The 23,865-nt window shown below is 42.3% G+C and overlaps 1 protein-coding gene across 1 annotated transcript in view; it reads right to left on the bottom strand.

The window, feature by feature from the left end:
- SAMD8 (sterile alpha motif domain containing 8) overlaps nucleotides 1-22,579 on the bottom strand; it is a 66,399-nt gene extending 43,820 nt beyond the window's left edge. Inside the window, exon 1 of the mRNA XM_030798625.1 lies at nucleotides 22,373-22,579. Coding sequence (XP_030654485.1) covers nucleotides 22,373-22,546 — 174 coding nt within the window. The 5' untranslated portion in view covers nucleotides 22,547-22,579. The remainder of the gene's footprint in view (nucleotides 1-22,372) is intronic.
- Nucleotides 22,580-23,865: the final 1,286 nt, after the last annotated feature.

Genomic DNA, 23,865 nt, shown 5'->3' with positions numbered 1-23,865 from the left:
AGAAATATAAAAATTGTAGATAAATTTGATCAGTTATTTATTTTTATTTTTTTTATTATACTTTAGGTTTTAGGGTACATGTGCACAATGTGCAGGTTTGTTACATATGTATCCATGTGCCATGTTGATTTCCTGCACCCATTAACTTGTCATTTAGCATTAGGTATATCTCCTAATGCTGTCCCTCCCCCCTCCCCCCACCCCACAACAGTCCCCGGAGTGTGATGTTCCCCTTCTTGTGTCCATGAGTTCTCATCGTTCAATTCCCACCTATGAGTGAGAACATGCGGTGTTTGGTTTTTTGTCTTTGCGATAGTTTACTGAGAATGATGTTTTCCAGTTTCATCCATGTCCCTACAAAGGACACGAACTCATCATTTTTTATGGCTGCATAGTATTCCATGGTGTATATGTGCCACATTTTCTTAATCCAGTCTATCGTTGTTGGACATTTGGGTTGGTTCCAACTCTTTGCTATTGTGAATAGTGCCGCAATAAACATACGTGTGCATGTGTCTTTACAGCAGCATGATTTATAGTCCTTTGGGTATATACCCAGTAATGGGATGGCTGGGTCAAATGGTATTTCTAGTTCTAGATCCCTGAGGAATCGCCACACTGACTTCCACAATGGTTGAACTAGTTTACAGTCCCACCAACAGTATAAAAGTGTTCCTATTTCTCCACATCCTCTCCAGCACCTGTTGTTTCCTGCTTTTTTAATGATGGCCATTCTAACTGGTGTGAGATGGTATCTCACTGTGGTTTTGATTTGCATTTCTCTGATGGCCAGTGATGATGAGCATTTCTTCATGTGTTTTTTGGCTGCATAAATGTCTTCTTTTGAGAAGTGTCTGTTCATGTCCTTTGCCCACTTTTTGATGGGGTTGTTTGTTTTTTTCTTGTAAATTTGTTCGAGTTCATTGTAGATTCTGGATATTAGCCCTTTGTCAGATGAGTAGGTTGCAAAAATTTTCTCCCATTCTGTAGGTTGCCTGTTCATTCTGATGGTAGTTTCTTTCGCTGTGCAGAAGCTCTTTAGTTTAATGAGATCCCATTTGTCAATTTTGGCTTTTGTTGCCATTGCTTTTGGTGTTTTAGACATGAAGTCCTTGCCCACGCCTAGAGCCCTCAGAAATGATGCCGCATATCTACAACTATCTGATCTTTGACAAACCTATGGGGAAAGGATTCCCTATTTAATAAGTGGTGCTGGGAAAACTGGCTAGCCATATGTAGAAAGCTGAAACTGGATCCCTTCCTTACACCTTATACAAAAATTAATTCAAGATGGATTAAAGACTTAAATGTTAGACCTAAAACCATTAAAATCCTACAAGAAAACCTAGGTGATCAGTTATTTTTAATAATCAAAGTTCTGTTTTCTGGCTATTAGATTTTGGTATTATAGACAGATTCTAAGCTTCTAATTAGTATACGTTTTAATATAAAATAACCTATAATTTTTCTTTCTCTTTTTTTTTTTTTTTTTTGAGATGGAGTCTCGCTTTGTCGCTCAGGCTGGAGTGCAGTGGCACGATCTCGGCTCACTGCAAGCTCCGCCTCCCAGGTTCACGCCATTCTCTTGCCTCAGCCTCCCGAGTAGCTGGGATTACAGGCATCCACCACCACGCCCAGCTAATTTTTTGTATTTTTTAGTAGAGATGGGGTTTCACCGTGTTAGCCAGGATGGTCTCGATCTCCTGACCTTGTGATCCACCCACCTCGGCCTCCCAAAGTGCTGGGATTACAGGTGTGAGCCACCGCGCCTGGCAATTTTTCTTAATATTATATATCTGCAGTCAACACTAGAGCGTGATTTTTATTTTCAGACAGTTCTGTGTATATGCTTAAACTATATTTTATTCAACCTTATTATGTAGTAATTAGTAGAGGCAACAAGCCAACATCAAATCAAGATGTAATAGATGAAATAAGATGTGTGCAAAGGCACCTCAAAGACTCAATGTTATACAAACCAGAAGCAGAGAACAAGCAGAATTAGAATGGATGATCACATAGTGCTCTGCAAGCCTCAGATTAAATAATACTATAAAATGAGGAGGGAAAGAAAGGGATAACAGAAGGAAACTAACATTTATGAATACTACTACAGGTTAGATCCTGCAGTGTGATTTCATGTGTGATCTCATTTCCTAATTATAACAACTCCTGCTTGATCTTTGCCTAGTTGTTTTGAGGGTTCTGCCTGCCTGGACTTCTGTTTTATATTTTCTACCTCTTGAGTCTTCCAAGCTCTCTTCAAAGTAATAGATAATAAAATAAATATAAAACAATAACAGCAGCAGCAGCTACATTTGTTGAATGCTCAGGCACTATTCTGAGCACCTTATCTTTATAGTACTATTTAATCCTCACAGCACTTTTACGAGGTAGACAGTACTATTATCTTCATTTTACACATGAGACAATGAAGGCACAGAAAAGTTAAGTGAAGTGACCAAGGTCCTACTTGAAATTGTTCGAGCCAGGATTCAAATTTGGGATTCAAACATTTTGCCAGATTTGCTTTACACAAATTATTTAAATTATCATAATTTAAATTATTTGAAGTCACCTAGGGAGTTAATATTGATGCTGAAATTAAACTCCAAGAATTTTGACAACAAATTCAGTACTCTTTCCACCGCTTCATGCTGCTTTTCCTTGGAGCTAAAGGATGGGTTGAAAATAAAGCTACTAAATCCTACCAGAGATTTAAAGAATGATCATAGTGGGTTTTTTTGTTTTGTTTTTGTTTTTGTTTTTTTGAGATGGAGTTTCGCTCTTGTTGCCCAGGTTGGAGTGCAATGGCATGATCTCGGCTCACCACAACCTCCGCCTCCTGGGTTCAAGCAATTCTCCTGCCTCAGCCTCCCGAGTAGCTGGGATTAGAGGCATGCACCACCAAGCCCGGCTAATTTTTTTTTTTGTATTTTTAGTAGAGACGGGGTTTCTCCATGTTGGTCAGGCTGGTCTCGAACTCCTGACCTCAGGTGATCTGCCTGCCTTGGCCTCCCAAAGTGCTGGGATTACAGGCGTGAGTCACCGTGCCTGGCTGATCATAGGTTTTTTTTTAAGCATTTGTATCTTATTTTGAAGATATTGCTTAACTGTTTAATACGAAGACATTATGACATTCATCATAAATATTTTGGCATCCAGTTGTTATTCATCTTCTAATAATAATGACAACTTCCTAAATAAGTACAATACACATTACCACACTTAAGAAAATTAACCATAATATCGCCCCTAATTGTCCTTCAAATTTATCTTATTTCTGTTTCCTCCAAAAATCAGGATTCAATTTAGGTTCATGTATTACACTTGGTCATGATATCTTGCTAGTGTCTTTTAGTCTAGAACAGTGCCCTAGCTCTTGTTTCTTTTTAGGGGGAGAAGACGAGTTCAGGGTAGTTCTTTGTAGAATAACCTATATTCTAGATTTACCTAGTTGTTTATTTCCTCTACTCTTAACCACTATACTATGATGTCAAGGGTTAAGATCACAGCTAAACCTAACACAAATCTCTAATCATACGTATTCATATAACTACTCAGATGGCTTTGGGGTGTTTCTTAAAACATTAATGGCTTTGTTACGTATCTAAGGCTGTATAAACAAACCATTTTCTACTGTCCCTAAGATTATATAACTTCTTCTTCCTACATAGATGACAAATTCAAATCTAAAGATGCCAAATGAAACCAGCTAATCATTTTAACTTTATTATTTTTATTTATTTATTATTTTTTTTTTTTTGAGATGGAGTCTTGCTCTGTCGCCCAGGCTGGAGTGCAGTGGTGCGATCTCGGCTCACTGCAAGCTCCGCCTCCCAGGTTCACACCATTCTCCTGCCTCAGCCTCCCAAGTAGCTGGGACTACAGGCACCCACCACCACGCCCGGCTAATTTTTTGTATTTTTAGTAGAGACGGGGTTTCACTATGTTAGCCAGGATGGTCTCGATCTCCTGACCTCATGATCCGCCCGCCTCGGCCTCCCAAAGTGCTGGGATTACAGGCGTGAGCCACCGCGCCCGGCCATCATTTTAACTTTAAAGAAGTCCAGGCCGGGTGCGGTGGCTCGCACCTGTAATTCCAGCACTTTGGGAGGCCGAAGCGGGAGGATCATGAGGTCAGGAGATTGAGAGCCTCCTGGCCAACATAGTGAAACACTGTCTCTATTAAAAATACAAAAATTATCTGGGTGTGGTGGTGCGTGCCTGTAATTCCAGCTACTTGGGAGGCTGAGGCAGGAGAATCACTTGAACCAGGGAGTTGGAGGTTGCAGTGAGCCGAGATCATGCCACTGCACTCCAGCCTGGCGACAGAGCAAGACTGTCTCAAAACAAACAAAAAAACTCAGAAGTCCAAAAGAGTCACTTGAGCTGGGGACTTCCAGGCTATAGTGAGCTATTACTGCACCTGGGCAACAGAGCAAGACCTAGTCTTTAAAAAAAAAGAAGAAGAAGAAGAAGAAGAGGAAGTACAAAGAAGATATAACAAGTATCTTTAGAATTAGAAGAAAAGCACACTGGAAAAAAGAGCCAGTTGAGATGGTTTTTTTTAGGTGATTCAGAATACAGAAAGAAGTATGGAGGAAAAGTAGGGCTTCTATATTATGAAAGTGTCAACTTTTGTTAAAAGACCCTTTTGCAGAAGAAGTAATACATTTTTGTCAGTATGTGTCTGAAATTTTGCTATTTAGGCACTAAAACCAATTATATGCACATATTAATAATGTAATACAAACAGCTGGATAAAAAAGCAAATCTTTTCATTTCAGGCTTGTAACTATACACTTCCTTTAATTTGTAATCACCCCAGGGCACCAGCCCAGTATCACTGTGTACCACTTCTAATCAATAATTCCCTTCCTCACCCCCTGCTGCCCACCCCATGGTAACCACAAACCTATCTTCGTGATAATCCCTTGTTTTTCTTTATAGCTTTACTACCTAAGCATCTATCCATAAATAATACAGTTTAATTTTCCCTGCATTTGTACTTTATATGAATGGCATAATACCATATGTATTCTTTTAATCTTACATAAACGTAGATTTCAGAATTCACCTGTTATTAAAAATATCTAAGCTGGGTGTGGTGGCTCATTTCTGTAATCCCAACACTTTGGGAGGCGAACGCAGGAGAACTGCTTCAGCGAAGTTCAAGACCAGCCTGGGCAACATATGGAGACCTTGTTTCTATTAAAATTTAAAAAAACAGAAGGGCGGGTGCAGTGGCTCATGCCTGTAATCCTAGCACTGTTGGAGGCCGAGGCAGGTGGATCACTTGAGGTCAGGAGTTCCAGACCAGCCTAGCCAACATGGTGAAATGCTGTCTCTACTAAAAATACAAAAATTAGCTGGGCATGGTAGCACGCGCCTGTAATCCCAGCCACTCGGGAGGAGAATTGCTTGAACCTGGGAGGCGGAGGTTGCAATGAGCCGAGATCGCGCCACTGCACTCCAGCCTAGGTGACAGCGACTCTGTCTCAAAAAAAAAAAAAAAAAAATTAAAGAAGGAAAAAAAAATCAGAACCAGATTAATTTTAGAGGGCTGTTAAAACAGTTTTAAGGTTCAAAATAATACAGGAAACGTTAAATAGTCATTTTAATTTGTCAGTGAAGACCGGTAAAGGGTTTATCACCTAGGAAGAGTTAACTGCACTGAATGGGAAAGTATATTCAACCAGAACAAATAAAATGTGTTACTGTATCCTTCAAAGGAAATACAGTGAACAAAAGTACATGTTGTTCCTTGGCATGAACTAGTTAATCCTTTCTGAGTTAAAATGTCTCAGGAGGACTTGTTTATTTAACATTTACATGCTGAATACTGTCTGTCATGTAACTGGGATTATCAGCTATCCATTCAACACCTAGTTAAAATAGTAGGAAGCAGACAGGACGTACAGCTAGAGGATATGTGATGTCAGCAGAGTGTTATTCCTTAAAAAGAATGTACACCCTAACTCTCAAACTCAAGTTCTGAACCGAGTTCAGGGCATTTTCAGAAAGTAACAATAAATTAGCTAACATTCATGGCATTTACAATGTCTGAGGAACTGTTCTGTTTGACTTATATGCCCAAATAATCCTCACAACTATATAAAGTAGGTACTATTAATTTCCTCATTTTATAGATGTGACAACTGATATAAATGGGTTAAGTTCCCCAAGATCAACTTGTACTAGCAAGTAGTACAGAGAACTGTTCAACCTAGGCAATCTCATTTTAAAGTTCATATTCTTACCCATGACAATATACTGCCTCACATGAACTGAGGGCTCTTGTACTTCTGCAAGAGCTAAATGTCATATATAAAATAATAAATATTTTCTAGCTATCAGCAGAAGAATGTACCAAAGTTACATTACATAACGAAGATTTTTTTTTTCTTTTTGAGCCAGAGTCTCGCTCTGTGCCCAGGCTGGAGTGCGGTGGCGCGATCTCAGCTTATTGCAACCTCTGCCTCCCAGGTTCAAGCGATTCTCCTGTCTCAGCCTCCCAAGTAGCTGGGACTACAGGCACAAGCCGCCTCTCTCTGCTAATTTTTGTATTTTTTAATAGAGACAAGGTTTCACCATGCTGGCCAGGCTGGTCTCGAACCGTTGACCTCAGGTGGTCTACCCGCCTCGGCTTTCCAAAGTGCTGGGATTACAGGTGTGAGCCACTGTGCCGGGCCTAATGAAGACTTTCTGAATCACAATTTTGCACTGTTCAGTCTCAAACATTTACCAAGTGTCTACTATATAGAGATGCCAGATACTAAAGCACTGAGGATACAATCAGGCCAACCCGGTGGCTCAGGCCTGTAATCTCAGCACTTTGGGAAACCAAGGCCAGAGGATTGTTTGAGCCTAGGAGTTTAAAATTAGCCTGGGCAACATAGGGAGACCTCATCCCTACAAAAAAAAAAAAAATTAGCCAGCGTGGTGGCATGTGCCTATAGTCCCAGGTCCTCAGGAGGCCAAGGTAGGAAGACCACTTGCGCCTAGGAGGTTATGGCTGCAGTGAGCTATGATCATGCCATTGTACTCCAGTCTGGATGACAGAGCAAGATACTGTCCCAAAAAAAAAAAAAAAAAAAAAAGCAAAAGCACTCATATGTTACATTTATTCCTCTATTAAATATTTACTGTACACATACTGTATGAAGGGTATTACACTAGGCAATGTGGCATTTATCCAAATGAATCTGAATCAGATCCTGCTTTCAATGATTCTACAGTCTAGACAGGGATATTAAAGAGTCATAATTAGTTCACTCAAAGCTCAAAAGACTAATAAAGTGGATACTTATCAAATTTGCTAAAAATTAGAAAGTTAAAGTAGTTGGAAAAGAGAAGTTATTTCCAGTTGGTAAAATCAGAAAAGAGTTCTTGGAAGTGACTTTTGAGCTCAGCCTTAAAGGAGTGGTAAAATTATGTGGATAGAGATGAATAAAGTACAATAGCAAAAATTTAAAAATAAATAAATAGATCAATAAATAAAAATAAAAGTATACTAGCAGAGGAAATTGCATGACCAAAGTATGAAGGCAGGAAACAGTGGTGAACCATCAGTATGTAAAAGGCACAGGGGAATAATAGGATAAAAAGTTGAAAATATAAACTGGGGCCAGATGATGAAAACCTTTTTGTTTTTGTTTTTAGTATAATCTCCATTTTATCTTTTTCCAGAAGATAGTTTTTCTTCAGTCCTTAAGGAATCGGCTCCTTATGTGGACTTTGGTGGAGGTCATGGGGCAGCACTCAAAAGTCTGAATCAGGTGGACATGTTTGGTCCTTGCAGGCTTCACAAGTTCGATTCTTGACTACCTTTCTGTGAATGGCCCAACTCATGTAGTTACATAGCTTCACATACAGCTTTGGAAGCACATAGGTGCCCAAGGTACTTGTTTCAGAAATGTCCCTGATAGCTATGGGCTCGACTATGTTTCAAATAATGAACTTTTTTTTTTTTTCCTTTTTTTGAGACAGGGTCTCACTATGTCACCCAGGCTGGAGTGCAGTGGCACAAACTTGGCTCACTGCAACCTTTGCCTCCTGGGCTCAAGTGATCCTTCCACCTAAGCCTCCCAAGTAGCTGGGACCACAGGTGTGCACCACAATGCTGGGCTAATTTTTGTACTTTTTTTTTTTTTGTAGCGATAGGGCTTTGCCATGTTGCCCAGGCTGGTCTCAAACTCCTGGGCTCAAGCGATCCTCCCGTCTCAGCCTCCCAAAATGCTGGGATTACAGGTGTGAACCACCACACCCAGCCTCAAATGATGAACTTCTTAATAGGCTTGTCCCTGGGCATACATCATGCACAGTTTATGCAGCAAATAGGCTGCATAAGGCAGTAGCCCTTTTAGACACAGTTGTTCCTTCATGGAAACGAGGACCTGAGAGAGCCATGGAAACCTTTATCAAGTTAAAAACATTCTACACACAATGGGATTCTCTGCAGATATCTGAAAAAGAGGATGACATAATCAGAGTGGGTTTTAGAAAGAATAATTGGCTGGGTGTGGTGGCTCATACCTATAATCCTAGCACTCTGGTAGCTGGAGGCGGGAGGATCACTTGAGGCCAGGAGTTCAAGACCAGCCTGGGCAACATGGTGAAACCCCATCTCTGTAAACAAACAAACAAACAAACAAAAACAAACAAAGAACTAATTAGCTGGCTGTGCTGGCATGTGCTTATACTTGCAACTACTTATGAAGGTGAGGTGGGAGGATGGCTTGCGCCTGGGAGGTTGAGGCTGCAGTAAGCCATGACTGTGCCATTGCATTCCAGCCTGAGTGACAGAGCGAGACCCTATCTTAGGAAAAAAAAAAAAAAGGAAAGAAAAAAAGAAAGAATAATTGTCTTAAGAGTGTAAAACAGATTGTGAAACAGGATGGAATATAATGACAGACATGAAGACAGAATGAAGGAAACAGCTTCTAAAAAGTAGAGGAACAGAAGAAGAGAGAGCTACTCTTCACTAAGTGTACCGTTTTGCTCTCTAGATTTTTCTGACAGGTACTTTTTTTTTTTGAGATGGAGTCTCGTTCTGTCACCCAGGCTGGAGTGCAATGGTACCATCTCGGCTCACTGCAATCTCCACCTCCCGGGTTGAAGCAATTCTCCCACCTCAGCCTTCCAAGTAGCTGGAACTACAGGCGTGTGCCACGACGCCTGGCTAATTTTCGTATTTTTAGTAGAGACAGGGTTTCACCACGTTGACCAGACTGCTCTCGAACTCCTGACCTCAAGTGATCTGCCCGTCTTGGCCTCCCAAAGTGCTGGGATTACAGGCATAAGCCACGGTGCCTGGCCTCTGACAGGTACATTTTAAAAAATAAATGGATTTCTGCTTGCAGGAAGATGGAGTAGACATACTTTTTCCTATAACTCTATGGACATTATATATAAAATAAACATAAGAAGACTCTGAGAAATGAAGAGGAAGGCTGACTGGCCAGGCACCTTGGGACCCAAGGAACAACACAGTAGTGAGCTCTTTGGGTGTTTTGTTTGTTTATTTTGCCACATATATCCCAAAGTGGATACTAGAGAAGCTAGCAACCTGGAAATGTCAAAGGTGCAGATAAAAAAAGCTCCAAGAAAAACCAAAAGACCAGCTGGGTGTGGTGGCTCATGCCTGTAATCCCAGCACTTTGAGAGGCTGAGGCGGGCAGATCGCCGGAGCTGAAAAGTTTGAGACCACCCTGGGCAACATGGTGAAACTCCGTCTCTACTAAAATACAAAAAATTACCTGGGCATGGTGGCGCGTGCCTGTAGTCCCAGCTACTCTGAGGCTGAGTAACTACTCTGAGGCTGAGGCTAGAGAGTTGCTTGAGCCCTGGAGGCAGAGGTTGCAGTGAGCCGAGATCATGCCACTGCACTCCAACCTGGGAGAGAGTGAGACTCCACCTCAAAAAAAAAAAGAAAGGAAAACCTAAAGTATAATAATAAAATAAAATAAAAAATAAATAAATAAAAAAAGAAAAAAGAAAAAAGAAAAATTCATTAGGCAGAGTATCAAAGTCCTACAAATCCCATCCTCAAGTGATAGCCACTAATAACCATTTGAGAATATATAACCCTGGATCTCCCTGTTAAATTATAATAAACATTTATGTCCATTAAAAAAAAAAAAAAGAAAGGAAGAAAAGAAAAACCAAAGGACTAGAAAAAGAGACAGCCTAGCAAGACGTATGACTTTTAGACAGTAACCCACTCTATTCTAGCCAAACACCACATAAAAAAACCAGCCCCCTTTCCACTCCCACCCTCACCAGGAAAGGCCAAATGGAGAGCCTTGATTTTTAAGCCTGTCGGGTTATAATCCGGCCATATCTCTCTCCACACCAGGGTGGTATCAGAGAAGACCAAGTAGGGAGCTGGGATTGTCATTATTGTCTAGCAGTAACAAGTCTCTCCCCCTCTCTTAACATGCTGTCAGAGGAGACCATTTGGGGAGCTTGGACTTCAAACCCAAACAGCACTTATGAGGCACCCCTCCTGCTCCTTGCAGAGGTACTACCAGAGGAAACCTGCTGGAGAGTCAGGACTAACACCACTCAGTGGTAAATCAGAGGTAACAAAGCCACCCACAACCCTCATCTCCTTTACCCGCCCAACCCCCTGCACAGGGTGGGGTTGGGTGAGATGGGGTGGGAAGCAAGTATGAGGTGTCCATTTCCTTCCCAGCAAGCAAGGTACAAAACCTAACCCTTCTCCACCTGGCACTATGGAGATGGTGCCCGTAGAACACTACAATAGGAAGGGCCAATATCCCTCACGAATATAGATGCAAAAATACTTAACAAAATATTAGCAAACAGAATTCAGCAATATATAAAATTAATTATATATCATGACCAAATAGGGTTTATTCCAGGGACGCAAGGCTGGTTCAATATTTGAAAATCAAACAATGTAACTCACCATGTTAACCAGCTAAAGGAGAAAAAACACAGGAGCATATAAATAAAAAAAGCATCTAACAAAATTTTTATCGCAAATACCCATTTATAATACAAATTGTCAGAAAACTGCTAACAGAGGAGGATTTTTTGGGGAAGGGGTAAGAGACAGGGTCTTGCTATGTTGCCCAGGCTAAACTCCGCGGCTCAAGCATCCATCCATGTCAGCCTCCCAAAGTGCTGGGGTGCTGGGTTTACAGGCAAGAGCCACAGTGCCCAGCCAAGAAATTTGTGTGTGTGTGTGTGCAAGACAGAGTCTCCCTCTATCATTCAGGCTGGAGTGCAGTGGCATAATCTCAGCTCACTGCAACCTCTGCCTCCAGGGTTCAAGTGATTCTCATGCCTCAGCCTCCCAAGTAGCTGGGATTACTGGTGCCCCCACCACACTCGGCTAATTTTTCTTTTTTTTTTTTTCTGGAGACAGGGTTTTGCCATGTTGGCCAAGCTGGTCTCGAATGCCTGACCTCAGGTGATCTGCCTGCCTCAGCCTCCCAAAGTGCTGAGATTACAGGTGTGAGCCACTGCGCCCAGCCTATAATTACTTCAAAATACAAACTGAAAAAATTTTAAAAGAAGCACAATGCCCTAAAAAATAGCAAATATGGCATATGTGTATATTTTTAAATAAATAAATATCAAACTAGTAATATTTACTCCTTGGATGGGCCCTTTCACTGTCTACATTAAAAATTTCTAAAATTTCTATATTCTATACAATAAGAATGTAATACTTATATTCAGAGAAAAGGTTTTTTTAAGAAAATGATGTGATATGATTTTGAAAAAAGAAAATGAAAAATGAAAGTATTATTTTTCACTGTTTGAAGCAAATCTCATTTAAGCAGATATAAATAGAAAATTAAGAAAGTCACTGGGCATGGTGGCTTACTCCTATAATCCCAGCACTTTGGGAGGCCAAAGAGGGTGGATCACTTGAAGTCAGGAGTTCAAGACCAGCCTGGCCAACATGGTGAAATGCTGTCTCTATTAAAAAAACAAAAATTAGCTGGACATAGTGGTGGATGCCTATAATCCTAGCTACTTGGGAGGCTGAGGCAGGAGAATCGCTTGAACCTGGGAGGCAGAGGTTGCAGTGAGCCAAGATCACACCACTGCACTCCAGCCTGGGCGACAAAGTGAGACTCCAACAAAAAAAAAAAGAAAATTAAGAAAGTCAATTAAATTCAATTATTAACCCATATATGCATATACACACTAAGTATATGCATGAGGCAACCAGCAAAACCAGGAAGTCCAAGAAAAGATCTGATTCAGTTCCACGACCCATTAACAGTGTGATGTTGGAAACAGCTTAACCTTTATCTCATAAGGGATCCAGAGATTACAAACAGAAAGTAATTTGAAACATTAAACATGTTGTGTTTTGTAAATCAGGATGACAGAGTTCTTAGGTTAGAAATGGAAGTGACCTGAGAGATCTAGTACAATTCCTCAATTTACAGCTGAAGAAACTAAGGCCAGAGAGTTAAACAAGCTTCAGATAAATAAGCTATTCACCAACAGCATCTGATATACAGCCCAGAAAGTAACAGTACTGGCTCTAGAATTAAACTGCCTAGGTTCAAATTGTGGATTTACCACTCATAGTTATGTGACCCTGCAGAAGTTACATAACTTTCTTGGGCCTCACTGTCTTTATCTGTAAAATGAGGAGAATTCCTACTTCATAGGCTTGTTGTGAAGATTACATGGAATAATACATGTAATGCACTTACAATAATGCACTTATAATAATGCTTAGCAAATAGAAACTGCTCAATAGGCCGGGTGTGGTGGCTCCCGCCTATAATCCCACCACTTTGGGAGGCCGAAGTGGGTATATCACTTGAGGTTAAGAGTTCAAGACAAGCCTGGTCAACATAAAACCCCACCTCTACTAAAAATACAAAAATTAGCCAGGTGTGGTGGTGCACGTCAGTAGTCCCAGCTACTTGGGAGGCAGAGGCAAGAGAATCGCTTGAACCTGAGAGGCGGAGGCTGCAGTGAGCTGAGATTGCACCACTGCACTCCAGCCTAGGTAACAGAGTGAGATTTCATCTCAAAAAAAAAAAAAAGATGGAAATTACTTTTCAACCTAACAACAATGTAATTAAGCTACATAAACTGAGAAACAATAATACAAAATAGAGGTTCTAGTTACTCAATGCATTGCTCTACACATCAATATGCACTGCTCATATAAAGACTTAATATAAAATTTAACTATTAAATAAATATTTCCACAGGAGCATACCACTCACCAACATTTTAAAAAGTATGTCGCCAGTCGGGCGCGGTGGCTCACGTCTGTAATCCCAGCACTTTGGGAGGCCGAGGCAGGCGGATCACGAGGTCAGGAGCTTGAGACCATCCTGGCGAACACGGTGAAACTCAGCCTCTACTAAAAATACAAAAAATCAGCTGGGCATGGTGGTGGGCGCCTGTAATCCCAGCTATGGGAGGCTGAGGCAGGAGAATGGCATGAATCCGGGAAGCGGAGCTTGTGGTGAGCTGAGATCGCGCCACTGCACTCCAGCCTGGGCAATAGAGCGAGACTCCATTTCAAAAATAAATAAAATAAAATAAAATAAAATAAAAAGTATGTCAGTGATGTAACTGATTACTGTTGATACCTAAAAGCACTTCTGTACAGTTTGGGAATTGGGAAACTTCCTAAAGTGATAGGCACTAAAAACTAGAAAGACACAGCTATTCCACTGGGCTTAATTATACCAACACACAAGAGACCGAAATGGCCTCTAATCTATCACTGGACAATCTTTACTTTTTTTGAGACAGTGTCTCACTCTGTCGCCCAGGCTGGAGTGCAGTGGTACAATATCGGCTCACTGCAACCTCCACCTCCCAGGTTAAACCGATTCCCTTGCCTCAGCTTACCAGGTAGCTGGGATTACAGATGCGCGCCACCACGCCCAGCTAATGTTTTTGTATTTTTAGTAGAGACAGGGTTTCACCATGTTGGCCAAGCTGGTCTTGAACTCCTGACCTCAGGCAATCCACCTGCCTCGGCCTCCCAAGGTGCTGGGATTACAGGCCTGAATCACCGTGTCTAGCTAACAATATTTAAAATACAGAGGATATACCAACAAAATGAAACCTTTACAATATCTTACTTTTACAGAACCAACGTCCATGTTCAGATGGTGATTACAGTGACTTAAACATGCTGGATTTTTCTTGTAGTTTCACTTCTCACGTGTGCGCACATGTGTGTGCATGTGTGTACAGAAAATAATCAAAAATATTGGGAGTACAACCAGCTGAAGCAACTGTCCTCTATTCTAAATTCTGTGATTGTATTTAAAAGCTCCACATTAAAATGTCCCTAAAGGAATTCACAACTGATAAAACTTGACTCATAAATACAATATGTGCTATTTGTATAAATTATTATTGATGCACACCTGTAATCCCAGCACTTTGGGAAGCCAAGGTCGGCAGGAGTTTGAGACCAGCCTGACCAACATGGAGAAACCCCATCTCTACTAAAAATACAAAAAAATTAGCTGGGCATGGTGGCGCATGCCTGTAATCCCAGCTACTCAGGAGGCTGAGGCAGGAGAATTACTTGAACCCAGGAGGCGGAGGTTGCAGCGAACTGAGATCGCACCATTGCACTCCAGCCTCAGTAACAAGAGCGAAACTCCATCTCAAATTAAAAAAAAAAAAGAAATTATTACTGATTTAGTTTACAAAATTTAAAAGTTAAACAGTTTCCAAATGATGTATAAAACGTAAAAAAATTAAGATCCATATCCCAAGACAAACGCTGAGGAAAAGACTTAAAAAATTATATAAAGCTAGAGTTAATAAATTTTCCTTAGGGCAATTATATATTATAGATGCACTGAAGCTAAAATACAGCTAAATCAAATACATTTAGCTTATCTAATATCCACATAATAAAGACTACACATTTGCAGATCCATAAACCAGAACATAAAAACAATTCTTATGAAAGCAAAAAGCCTAAACTATGATGTAGAAGAATAAGGTTTAATTTGGGCATTTATGGCCAAACTTTGTGATTAATAACTCTGTAGTTTATAGTATTTGGGATTATTCAACTTTTTTCCATCCCATTTTAAAATTTTTACCATAAATGAAAACATTTTCATTGAGCAAACAAAAACTACTCTTTTCTCTTTATACTTACAGAAAGATATTTTTCTTTTTCTTTTTTGAGATGGAGTCTTGCTCTGTCACCCAGGCTGGAATGCAGCGGCGTGATCTCAGCCCACTGCAGCCTCAGCCTCCCAGGTTCAAGCAATTCTCCTGCCTCTGCCTCCCAAGTAGCTGGGACTACAGGGGCGCACCACCACACCTGGCTAATTTTTATATTTTTAGTAGAGACAGCATTTCACCATGTTGGCCAGGCTGGTCTCAAACTCCTGATCTCAAGTGATCTGCCTGCCTCACCCTCCCAAAGTGCTGGGATTACAGGCGCAAGCCACTGCGCCCAGCCTATTTTGCATTTTCTTAGTAAGCACAGGGTATTGTTTCCAAAACATCGATAAAATCTGCAATAATTACAAAACAGTTTCAAAGACCTTGCACTAATTCCTACCATCTATTTTGAAACTCTTTAGCAGCGATTTTCTGTTTTGTTATGTCCCACTTCTGAGCAGTAGAATTTAGGGCAGCACCTTTAAAGAATTAAATTCCCTCCTCAGTTACATCATCATTCTCTTGGTCTTTTTTGCTGCTCTAACCATGAACTCTTATAATTTTACTCAAAAAAAGTTGTCATATATACCAAATAACACAATCTTTTTCTGGCTCCAAATAGCCTTTAAACTAACTTCTACTACCAGGCTGCATCAAATTATCTACACCAAATCCAGAGCTGTCTCCCCTCAATGAATAAGAATCTGACAGATATTACCATCCATTTTATATCCTCAGTTATACCAAAAGTTTTTACACGATGATAGGACTTTGGTGATAAATTTGGTAAAGGGTTCCTGACCTGGCTGCAATGCCACAGCAAACCAGTAAAGAAGCCAAGCATCTAAAATTCTAATTTTTATTCTAACCAGGCTAGCAGTTTAACATATCAATTTGGTAAAATCTTTTTCGTTTGTTCGTTTTTTGAGACGGCATTTCACTCTTGTCACCCAGGCTGGAACAATGGCGCAATCTCGGCTCACTGCAACCTCTGCCTCCTGGGATCGAGCAATTCTCCTGCCTCAGCCTCCCAAGTAGCTGGGATTACAGGCACGTGCCACGTGCCACCACACCCAGCTAATTTTTTTGCATTTTTAGCAGAGAAAAGGTTTCACCATGTTGGCCAGGGTGGTCTTGAACTCCTGACCTCAAGTGATCCACCCACCTTGGCCTCCCAAAGTGCTGGGATTACAGGTGTGAGCCATCACGCCCACCCTTTTTTTTTTTTTTTTTAAAAGATAGGGCCTCACTCTTTACCCAGGCTGGAGTGCAGTGGCGCAATCACAGCTTACTGCAGCTTTGACCTCCTGGGCTCAGGTGATCCTCCCACCTCTGCCTCCTGAGTTCTGGGACTATAGGTGCACACCACCGTGCCCGGCTAATTTTTTGTATTTTTAGTAGAGATGAGGTCTCACTATGTTGCTCAGGCTGGTCTCAAACTCCTGGGCTCAAGGGATCCACCCACCTCAGCTTCCCAAAGTGCTGGGATTACATGCATGAGTCACCCCATCCAGCTGGTAAAACCTTTATTTTTAAATATGCTACACTGGCAGGCCGCGGTGGCTCACGCCTGTAAACCTAACACTTTGGGAGGCCAAGGTGGGTGGATGCCTTGAGCTGAGGAGTTCAAAACCAGCCTGAGCAACACAGTGAGACCTCGTCTCTACTAAAAACACAAAAAATTAGCCGAGCATGGTGGCACGCGCCTGTAATCCCAGCTACTGGGGAGGCTGAGGTGGGAGAACTGCTTGAACCCGGGAGGCGAAGGTTGCTATGAACTGACATCACGTCACTGCACCAGGCCTCGGCAACAGAGTGAGACTCTGTCTCTAAATAAATAAATAAATAAATAAATAAATATGCTACATCCAAAATCTAATCAATATAATGGAAAATGAGAAACTGGCTCAAGACTTCAAACTCCATTAAATATTGTGAAAATGGATTGGATTTGGAGCCAAATTTTAATGTATGGTTTTGAAAATCTCTGGCTTTCATGCCAATATTATACTGATGGATCTGACATCAATTCCACTTAATCTCAAAGTTCCAAACTAAAACAGATTTGCAAGTATTTCCAAAAACTCAGTGTTACCAGTTAACCTATAGGAAGGCCCTAAATTAGCAGAATCCATGGTTTTCACCTCCAACTAGAATTTATCTGTCAAAAATTTCAAGATAACAGAACAAGTATCAAGATAACAGATACTCATGTTACTACCTCTCTTGTCCTCTGCCACAACTCATAAGCTTAACTAAACACACATCAAAAATTTAAGACACTCACACCTGTAATCCTAGCACTTTGGGAGGCTAAGGTGGGAGGACTGCTTGAGGCCAGGAGTTCTAAACCAGGCTGGTCAACATAGCTGATACCCCAACTCTACAAAAGAAAAATTTAAAAAATTTGCCAGGTGTGGTGGCACACACCTATAGTCCCAGCTACTCAGAAAGCTGAGGCAGGAGGACTGCTTGAGCCCAGGAGTTCAAGGCTGCATGAGCCATGATCGCGCTACTGTACTCCAGCATGGGAGACAGAGTGAGACCCTATCTTTAAAAAAAAAAAAAAAAAAAACCAAAAAACGTTTAGACAAATATATAGTTCACTGCCCTGCCCCGTAACACTCTTTTCTGAGGTACATATCATAAAACATTGTTTTGTGGTGAAACTATTATAACCAAGTTTTTCTTAGTTAATAGTCTTTTTTTTTTTCTTTTTTTGAGACGGAGTCTCACTCTGTTGCCCAGGCTGGAGTGCAGTGGCGCGATCTCCACTCACTGCAAGCTCCGCTTCTCAGGTTCATGCCATTCTCCTGCCTCAGCCTCCTGAGTAGCTGGGACTACAGGTGCCTGCCACCAGGCCCGGCTAATTTTTTTGTATTTTTAGTAGAAACTGGGTTTCACCGTGTTCGCCAAGATGGTCTTGATCTCCTGACCTCATGATCTGCCCGCCTTGGCCTCCCAAAGTGCTGGGATTACAGGCGTGAGCCACCATGCCCGCAGTATGTTACATTCTATATTATTGTGAGGACCCAGTAACAGAACATTTCAATACGGAAACATGAAGTCACTAAACTCAGCTAAAGGTTAGGCTTCAGATCTGTGATGATGGTGCTGTGTGTATGGGAGGAGGGGGTACAGGAATATTCACATCACAGGTCTCTTACAAATCCATACCCACACATTCATATGGCAAATTACCAGGAAGCAACAGCGGTAGCATGTAAACACCGATCTGTTTTCCCAGTGTGCCTGGCCCATGCTCTCCTATTTTTAGTTAACATCTTGATTTCTCAAGGCCAAGAAAACCACAAGACCTAAAGTAAGCATCACTGTCCTGATGATATCTGTTATCAAATGGCTTTCTCTGTTCTTGCCCTACTATTAACCCCTCAATGTGTTACATCATACCCTTAGAGCAAAACAAAAACAAGAACAAAAACTGGTTCCAAAAGAATTCCCAAAATCACATGTAAGCAAGTATTAAAGATATGGCATTTTGCAAATAAGTAACTCTTTATTTGTAAACAAATATAAATACATGAGACATGTGAAAATAATCAAGGCTCTCCCCTGTCATCTCTGCAAATAAGTAAAACATTTAATCTGGGAATGAAACAGTATAGTCCTCTTCTATAACCTAAATCCCTTAAAAGAATTACAATTAGCTCATACTGTATTTTTTCACCAAATACCACAATCATTCAAAAGAGCTTCATAGGTAATTTAGCAGAATATGGAATTGTATTCATATACAAATCAGTTTGATGTCTAAAGAGAATCAAAGCTACAGAAGCTTTAAAATTAAAAAGTGAATTCAATCTTAGTTCACTAACAATCCACTGACATATGAAAAATGAAGGGGGTAGAATCTGAAGACAGGAAAGATTTCCATCCATAAATTAACAGGCATGCTAGGTACACCCAACAATTAACACCATATATTACATCAGGCCTGGAAGTAAAAATCTTCAAAGAATAGCTCGTTAACATGGCATTCTTATAAAACAATAATAATACTATTCATGGAAACATCTGTGATTTAAGTTTCTCAAAAAAAGTGTTCAAATTTCAATTCTTAGAAAAGCCATGAAAATGTCTTCATCAGTAACAGCAAAGTTTTGAAGAAGTATTGAGGATCTAATGATTAACAAAATAAAGAAAAAGTTTACAAGCAACTGTGCAATGTGAATAAGCTTTTGCAGAAGGGGGGTTATGCTACTGAAATCAAAACTGATTTACCTAAATATGTCTGCATATTCTGCCATCGCAGTCATGATGGCTTCTTCTGCCTTAGAGAAACTGATTTTTTTTTTTTTTTTTTTTTGAGACATATCACTCTGTCGCCCAGGCTGGAGTGCAGTGATGTGATCTCAGCTCACAACCTCTGCTTCCCGGGTTCAAGAGATTCTCCTGCCTCAGCCTCCTGAGTAGCTGGGTTTACAGGCGTGAGCCACCACACCTAGTTAATTCTTTTTATAGTATTAGTAGAGATGAGGTTTTACCATGTTGGCCAAGCCGGTCTTGAACTCCTGACCTCAAGTGATCTGCCTGCTTCGGCCTCCCGAAGTGGTGGGATTACAGGAGTAAGCCACCACACCTAGCCTAAAACTTATTTTCTTTATTCAGTGGGTGTGAGAACTGACAATGGGAAACAAAAATTAAAAAACTATTAGACATGCTAATACGCTAATTGTACAACTCCATCTAACAGTTTCTCTTTAATTTTTTTTTTTTTTGAGACGGAGTCTCTCTGTCGCCCAGGCTGGAGTGCAGTGGCGCGATCTCGGCTCACTGCAAACTCCGCCTCCCCGGTTCACGCCATTCTCCTGCCTCAGCCTCCCGAGTAGCTGGGACTACAGGCGCCCGCCACCGCGCCTGGCTAATTTTTTGTATTTTTAGTAAAGACGGGATTTCACTCTGGTCTCGATCTCCTGACCTCGTCATCCACCCGCCTCGGCCTCCCAAAGTGCTGGGATTACAGGCGTGAGCCACCGCGCCCGGCGTTTCTCTTTAATTTTGCAATAACATTAAGCTGTAATCTTAATAGAGTTCTTACACTGCAATTCAGCAAATTTTTACATGCCATGACTTTTATTCAGAACTAAGTATGAAGATAAGGTCTCCAGAGGATCTCACTCTAGAGATAAAACCAACAAACAGTAATATTACATAAACTTCAACTGAAGATAATTTGTATTAAGTTAAAGAAAAGGGAATTAATACTTTAACAATCTCAGCATTTTTAGCTAAGAATTCACATATCCTTTGAAGACACAATTACTATTCCACTGTGCATCTGAGGGTATGTCACATAGCCCATACACATAAACTAATTTAAAAGCTGTTGCCAATCAAATTATCATCTCATGAAGATTAAACAGTAGATATCCATTTAGATTTAATCAAGCATTTAGAAAATGCTTGATGCTAACAAAAATTAGCCAGGAGTGGTGGCGCCCACCTGCAGTCCCAGCTACTCCCAGCTACTTGGGAGGCTGAGGTGGGAGGATCACTTAAGCCTGGGCAACACAACGAATCTCTGTCTCAAAAAAAAAAAAAAAAAAGAAAAGAAAAGAAAAGAAAGAAGAGAAAAGAAATGGCCAACAACTTTACAAACCTATAATCACATAAAAAGTTGTAAAACATATGAGACGTGGCTAAAGTCAAACAAAGACTTCATGGAACCATGTTATGACTTAACAATCACAAAAGGAAGTGAATTTATCTATACTAAAGTGAATATAAATATTGCAATCATTCTTTTTCTGGCATAATTATGTTTTGGAACTATGTCTTCTATAAAAAGCATCTGTGTACCCACCTGTCCCAGTTGTGTTGGCTGCCAACTACAAGCATCCTCTGTCCTTATTTTTCCAAATCACTCTACTAAAAATACTATTCACACAATACCTGCAAAATAGTATTTCAATATTGGTTTTGCCAATCAGTCAAAGGTACCTCTCCAATTTTCAAGAGATAACTCCAATCCTGGGGTTATCAGTGAGAGGAAGATTTGGTATTGCGCCTAGACTGTGGCAAGTTCACTGTGCCCCCTTAACCCAGAAACTTGCATTGACCATATATTTACTATGTGGCAAAAACATGTGTCAGCTTAAAACTTTGAAAGCAGAACCAGTCCATGTTGAGTATGTGTAAAATCCGAGTGTCCAAATTCTTGTTTCAAGTTTAATTTTTAAACTGAGTATCCAAAGTCTTGTTTCAAGTTTTTAAAACGTAAAGGTAATGTAGTAAATCTTTTTTAGGATCTTAACATGTCTGGTATTTAAACTTATTTACGAAAAAAATACAATGAAAAAAAGGACACCCTGTCAATAAATCCAAATGATATCTTCATTTTCAGAATCACGTCTTTCACTATCTCCTTCAAACATCACTTCCTCTCCACTACTTCCCCCAGTCCTTTAGGCAAATCAGTGATTCATTCACACCGCCCCTTCCACCCAAGATTCTTAAAAGGATCCACTGTGCACGAACGAGAAAGCCCCACGATCCAAGTACATTGCCCTAGTGATCTTTGATGTTTTAAAAGGCACCTGTAAAAATGCCAAAGCCCAAAATTAGGTCCCCAAGGGCTCCTTTTCTTTCTTGACCACACTTCTCTTTTTCAATGCCTCCCTCACCCCTTGAGGCCAGACGATTTCCCATCCAATAGCCCTCCTCCTTCTAGTCAAACCTAAATCCTGCCCTCTATCACCACCAGCCCCACCCGGGGTGGGGGGCGGGGGGGTATAAGGGGGCTCCAGTCCCAGCCCCGATCGCCCTCCCTCGCCCTGGGAAGGGAACACCGGCCCAGGTCTTGCTCCTCTGACTCCTCACCCCCGCTGCCAAACCCAGAGCATCTCTTCCTCCGGGTCCACATTCCCGCAGGACCTTCGATCTTCTTCCCCCACTGCGCAGCTTCCAAAAGCCCCCAAGCTCTGGGCTCTTCAAGCCTCCCCCTCCCGCCCCTTCCCTCTCGTTCCTCGGCCTCCACTTACCCCTCAGCCTCAGGCCCTCGGTTCGACAACCTCCATTTCCTTCAGATTCCATTCCAGAGCTGACTATCCCGGCTCCCTCAACCGTCTCCCCGGGGCTCCTGCAGGTCGCAGTCCCTCGGCAGCCCCCGGCTCCATCCCAGACTCCCCACTCACCCTTGGCAGCAGGCGCCCCCCAAGCTCCCCTCTCCTCAGCCTCAGCTCCCGCTCACCTCCGCAGTCCGAGTTGGGCTCCCCGGACCCACCTCCGAGTCGGCGTCCGAGCCGCCGTCGGAGTCCGGGGCCCTCCCCGCCTCGCCGGAGTGAAGCGCCTCAAGCGGCGGGGGCGGAGCCCGGGGCGGGGAGCCGGAGTGGAGACGGGGGCGGTGGCGGCTGCGCGCAGGCATCGTCCCGGCCGCCGTCACCGCCGCGCCGGCAGCTGCTCGGAGCCGAACCGGAACTGCTTCGGGAGGCGGGGCCCTACCGGCCGGGGACGGGGTTCTACCGGCAGGGGGCGGGGCCCACACTGGAAAAGACGCGAGGCTCGAGATGGGCCCGAGAGGAGAACCGAGATGCTGCCGCGGGGGAGCCCGAGGGCGCATGCGTCGTGCCGGAGGCCAAAGCGAGAGGAGGAAGCGGGGCTAGCGGAGCGGGGGGGCCTGTGGGATTAGTAAATGGGGTTAGGGCCTAGAAGAAGGTAATCCGAATTCCTCTGGAGAGAGCCAGCTCTTCTCCAATAGCCAGCCCCCAATGATCATTGTTACAATTTATTGCCCATTTACTCTTTGACAGTGTCTATGCCAAATGCCATATAAACATCTCATTTAATCCTTGTGTTAAGGCTGGGAGCAGAGGCTCACGTCTGTAATCCCAGCATTTTGGGAGGCTGAGGCGGGATCACCTGAGGTCAGGAGTTCGAGACTAGCCTGGCCAGCATGGTGAAACCTCGTCTCTACTAAAAATACAAAAATTAGCCGGGCGTGGTGGCGCATACCTGTAATCCCAGCTACTCGGGAGGCTGAGGCAGAAGAATCGCTTGAACCCGGGAGGTGGAGATTGCAATGAGCTGAGATCACGCCATTGCACTCCAGCCTGGAGGACAAGAGCAAAACTCCATCTCAAAAAAAAAAATATCCTAGTGCTAATTCTGCAAGGGGGATCGTATAGCACAGAAAGGTAAGGAAACATATTGTCTGACATATTGCAAACTGATATTCTAACCCAAATCTCTCTAACATCAGATCCTGTATTTTCCTCACTCCACCATTCTGCGCCACCCTGAGGGAAGGTCTCCTCCCAAGCCAGGTCTAGCATTGGCATAAACCAAGTCCAAACCCAGCTGTAACGTGGACACGAGCCCCTCCTTGGCCTTGCCTCCCCACACAGTGCCGGGCCGACTTCAATGGTTCTGAATGGATGGACATGAGTGTAGACTGCTTCCATGGGATGCCCTGGTGTGGCCTTTCCCTTTGAACTGGTCTTAAGGCCAAGGGCAGCTGGGAACCTCCCCACTGCAGCTCATACCCTTCCCAGCTCCATCAGGGCCACTGAGAAGTCACATGAGAGAGGGTGAGACATCTCATCTCTTTTGCTGATAACCAGCTCTGGCAGAAGGACAGGTTGACCTTTCTCGGTTTCTATTTTGGGACCCAAAGCCCTTATAGGCAGAGGAATCTCCCTCCCACCCTCAAAATGTTTCTGATGACAGTTAGCCCCTTTGGCTCTC

Source organism: Nomascus leucogenys, chromosome 18, assembly GCF_006542625.1.
Source record: "Nomascus leucogenys isolate Asia chromosome 18, Asia_NLE_v1, whole genome shotgun sequence".
Lineage (NCBI taxonomy): Eukaryota > Metazoa > Chordata > Mammalia > Primates > Hylobatidae > Nomascus > Nomascus leucogenys.
Note: the sequence above shows the minus strand (reverse complement) of the source record. Positions and strands in the feature narration are given on the sequence as shown.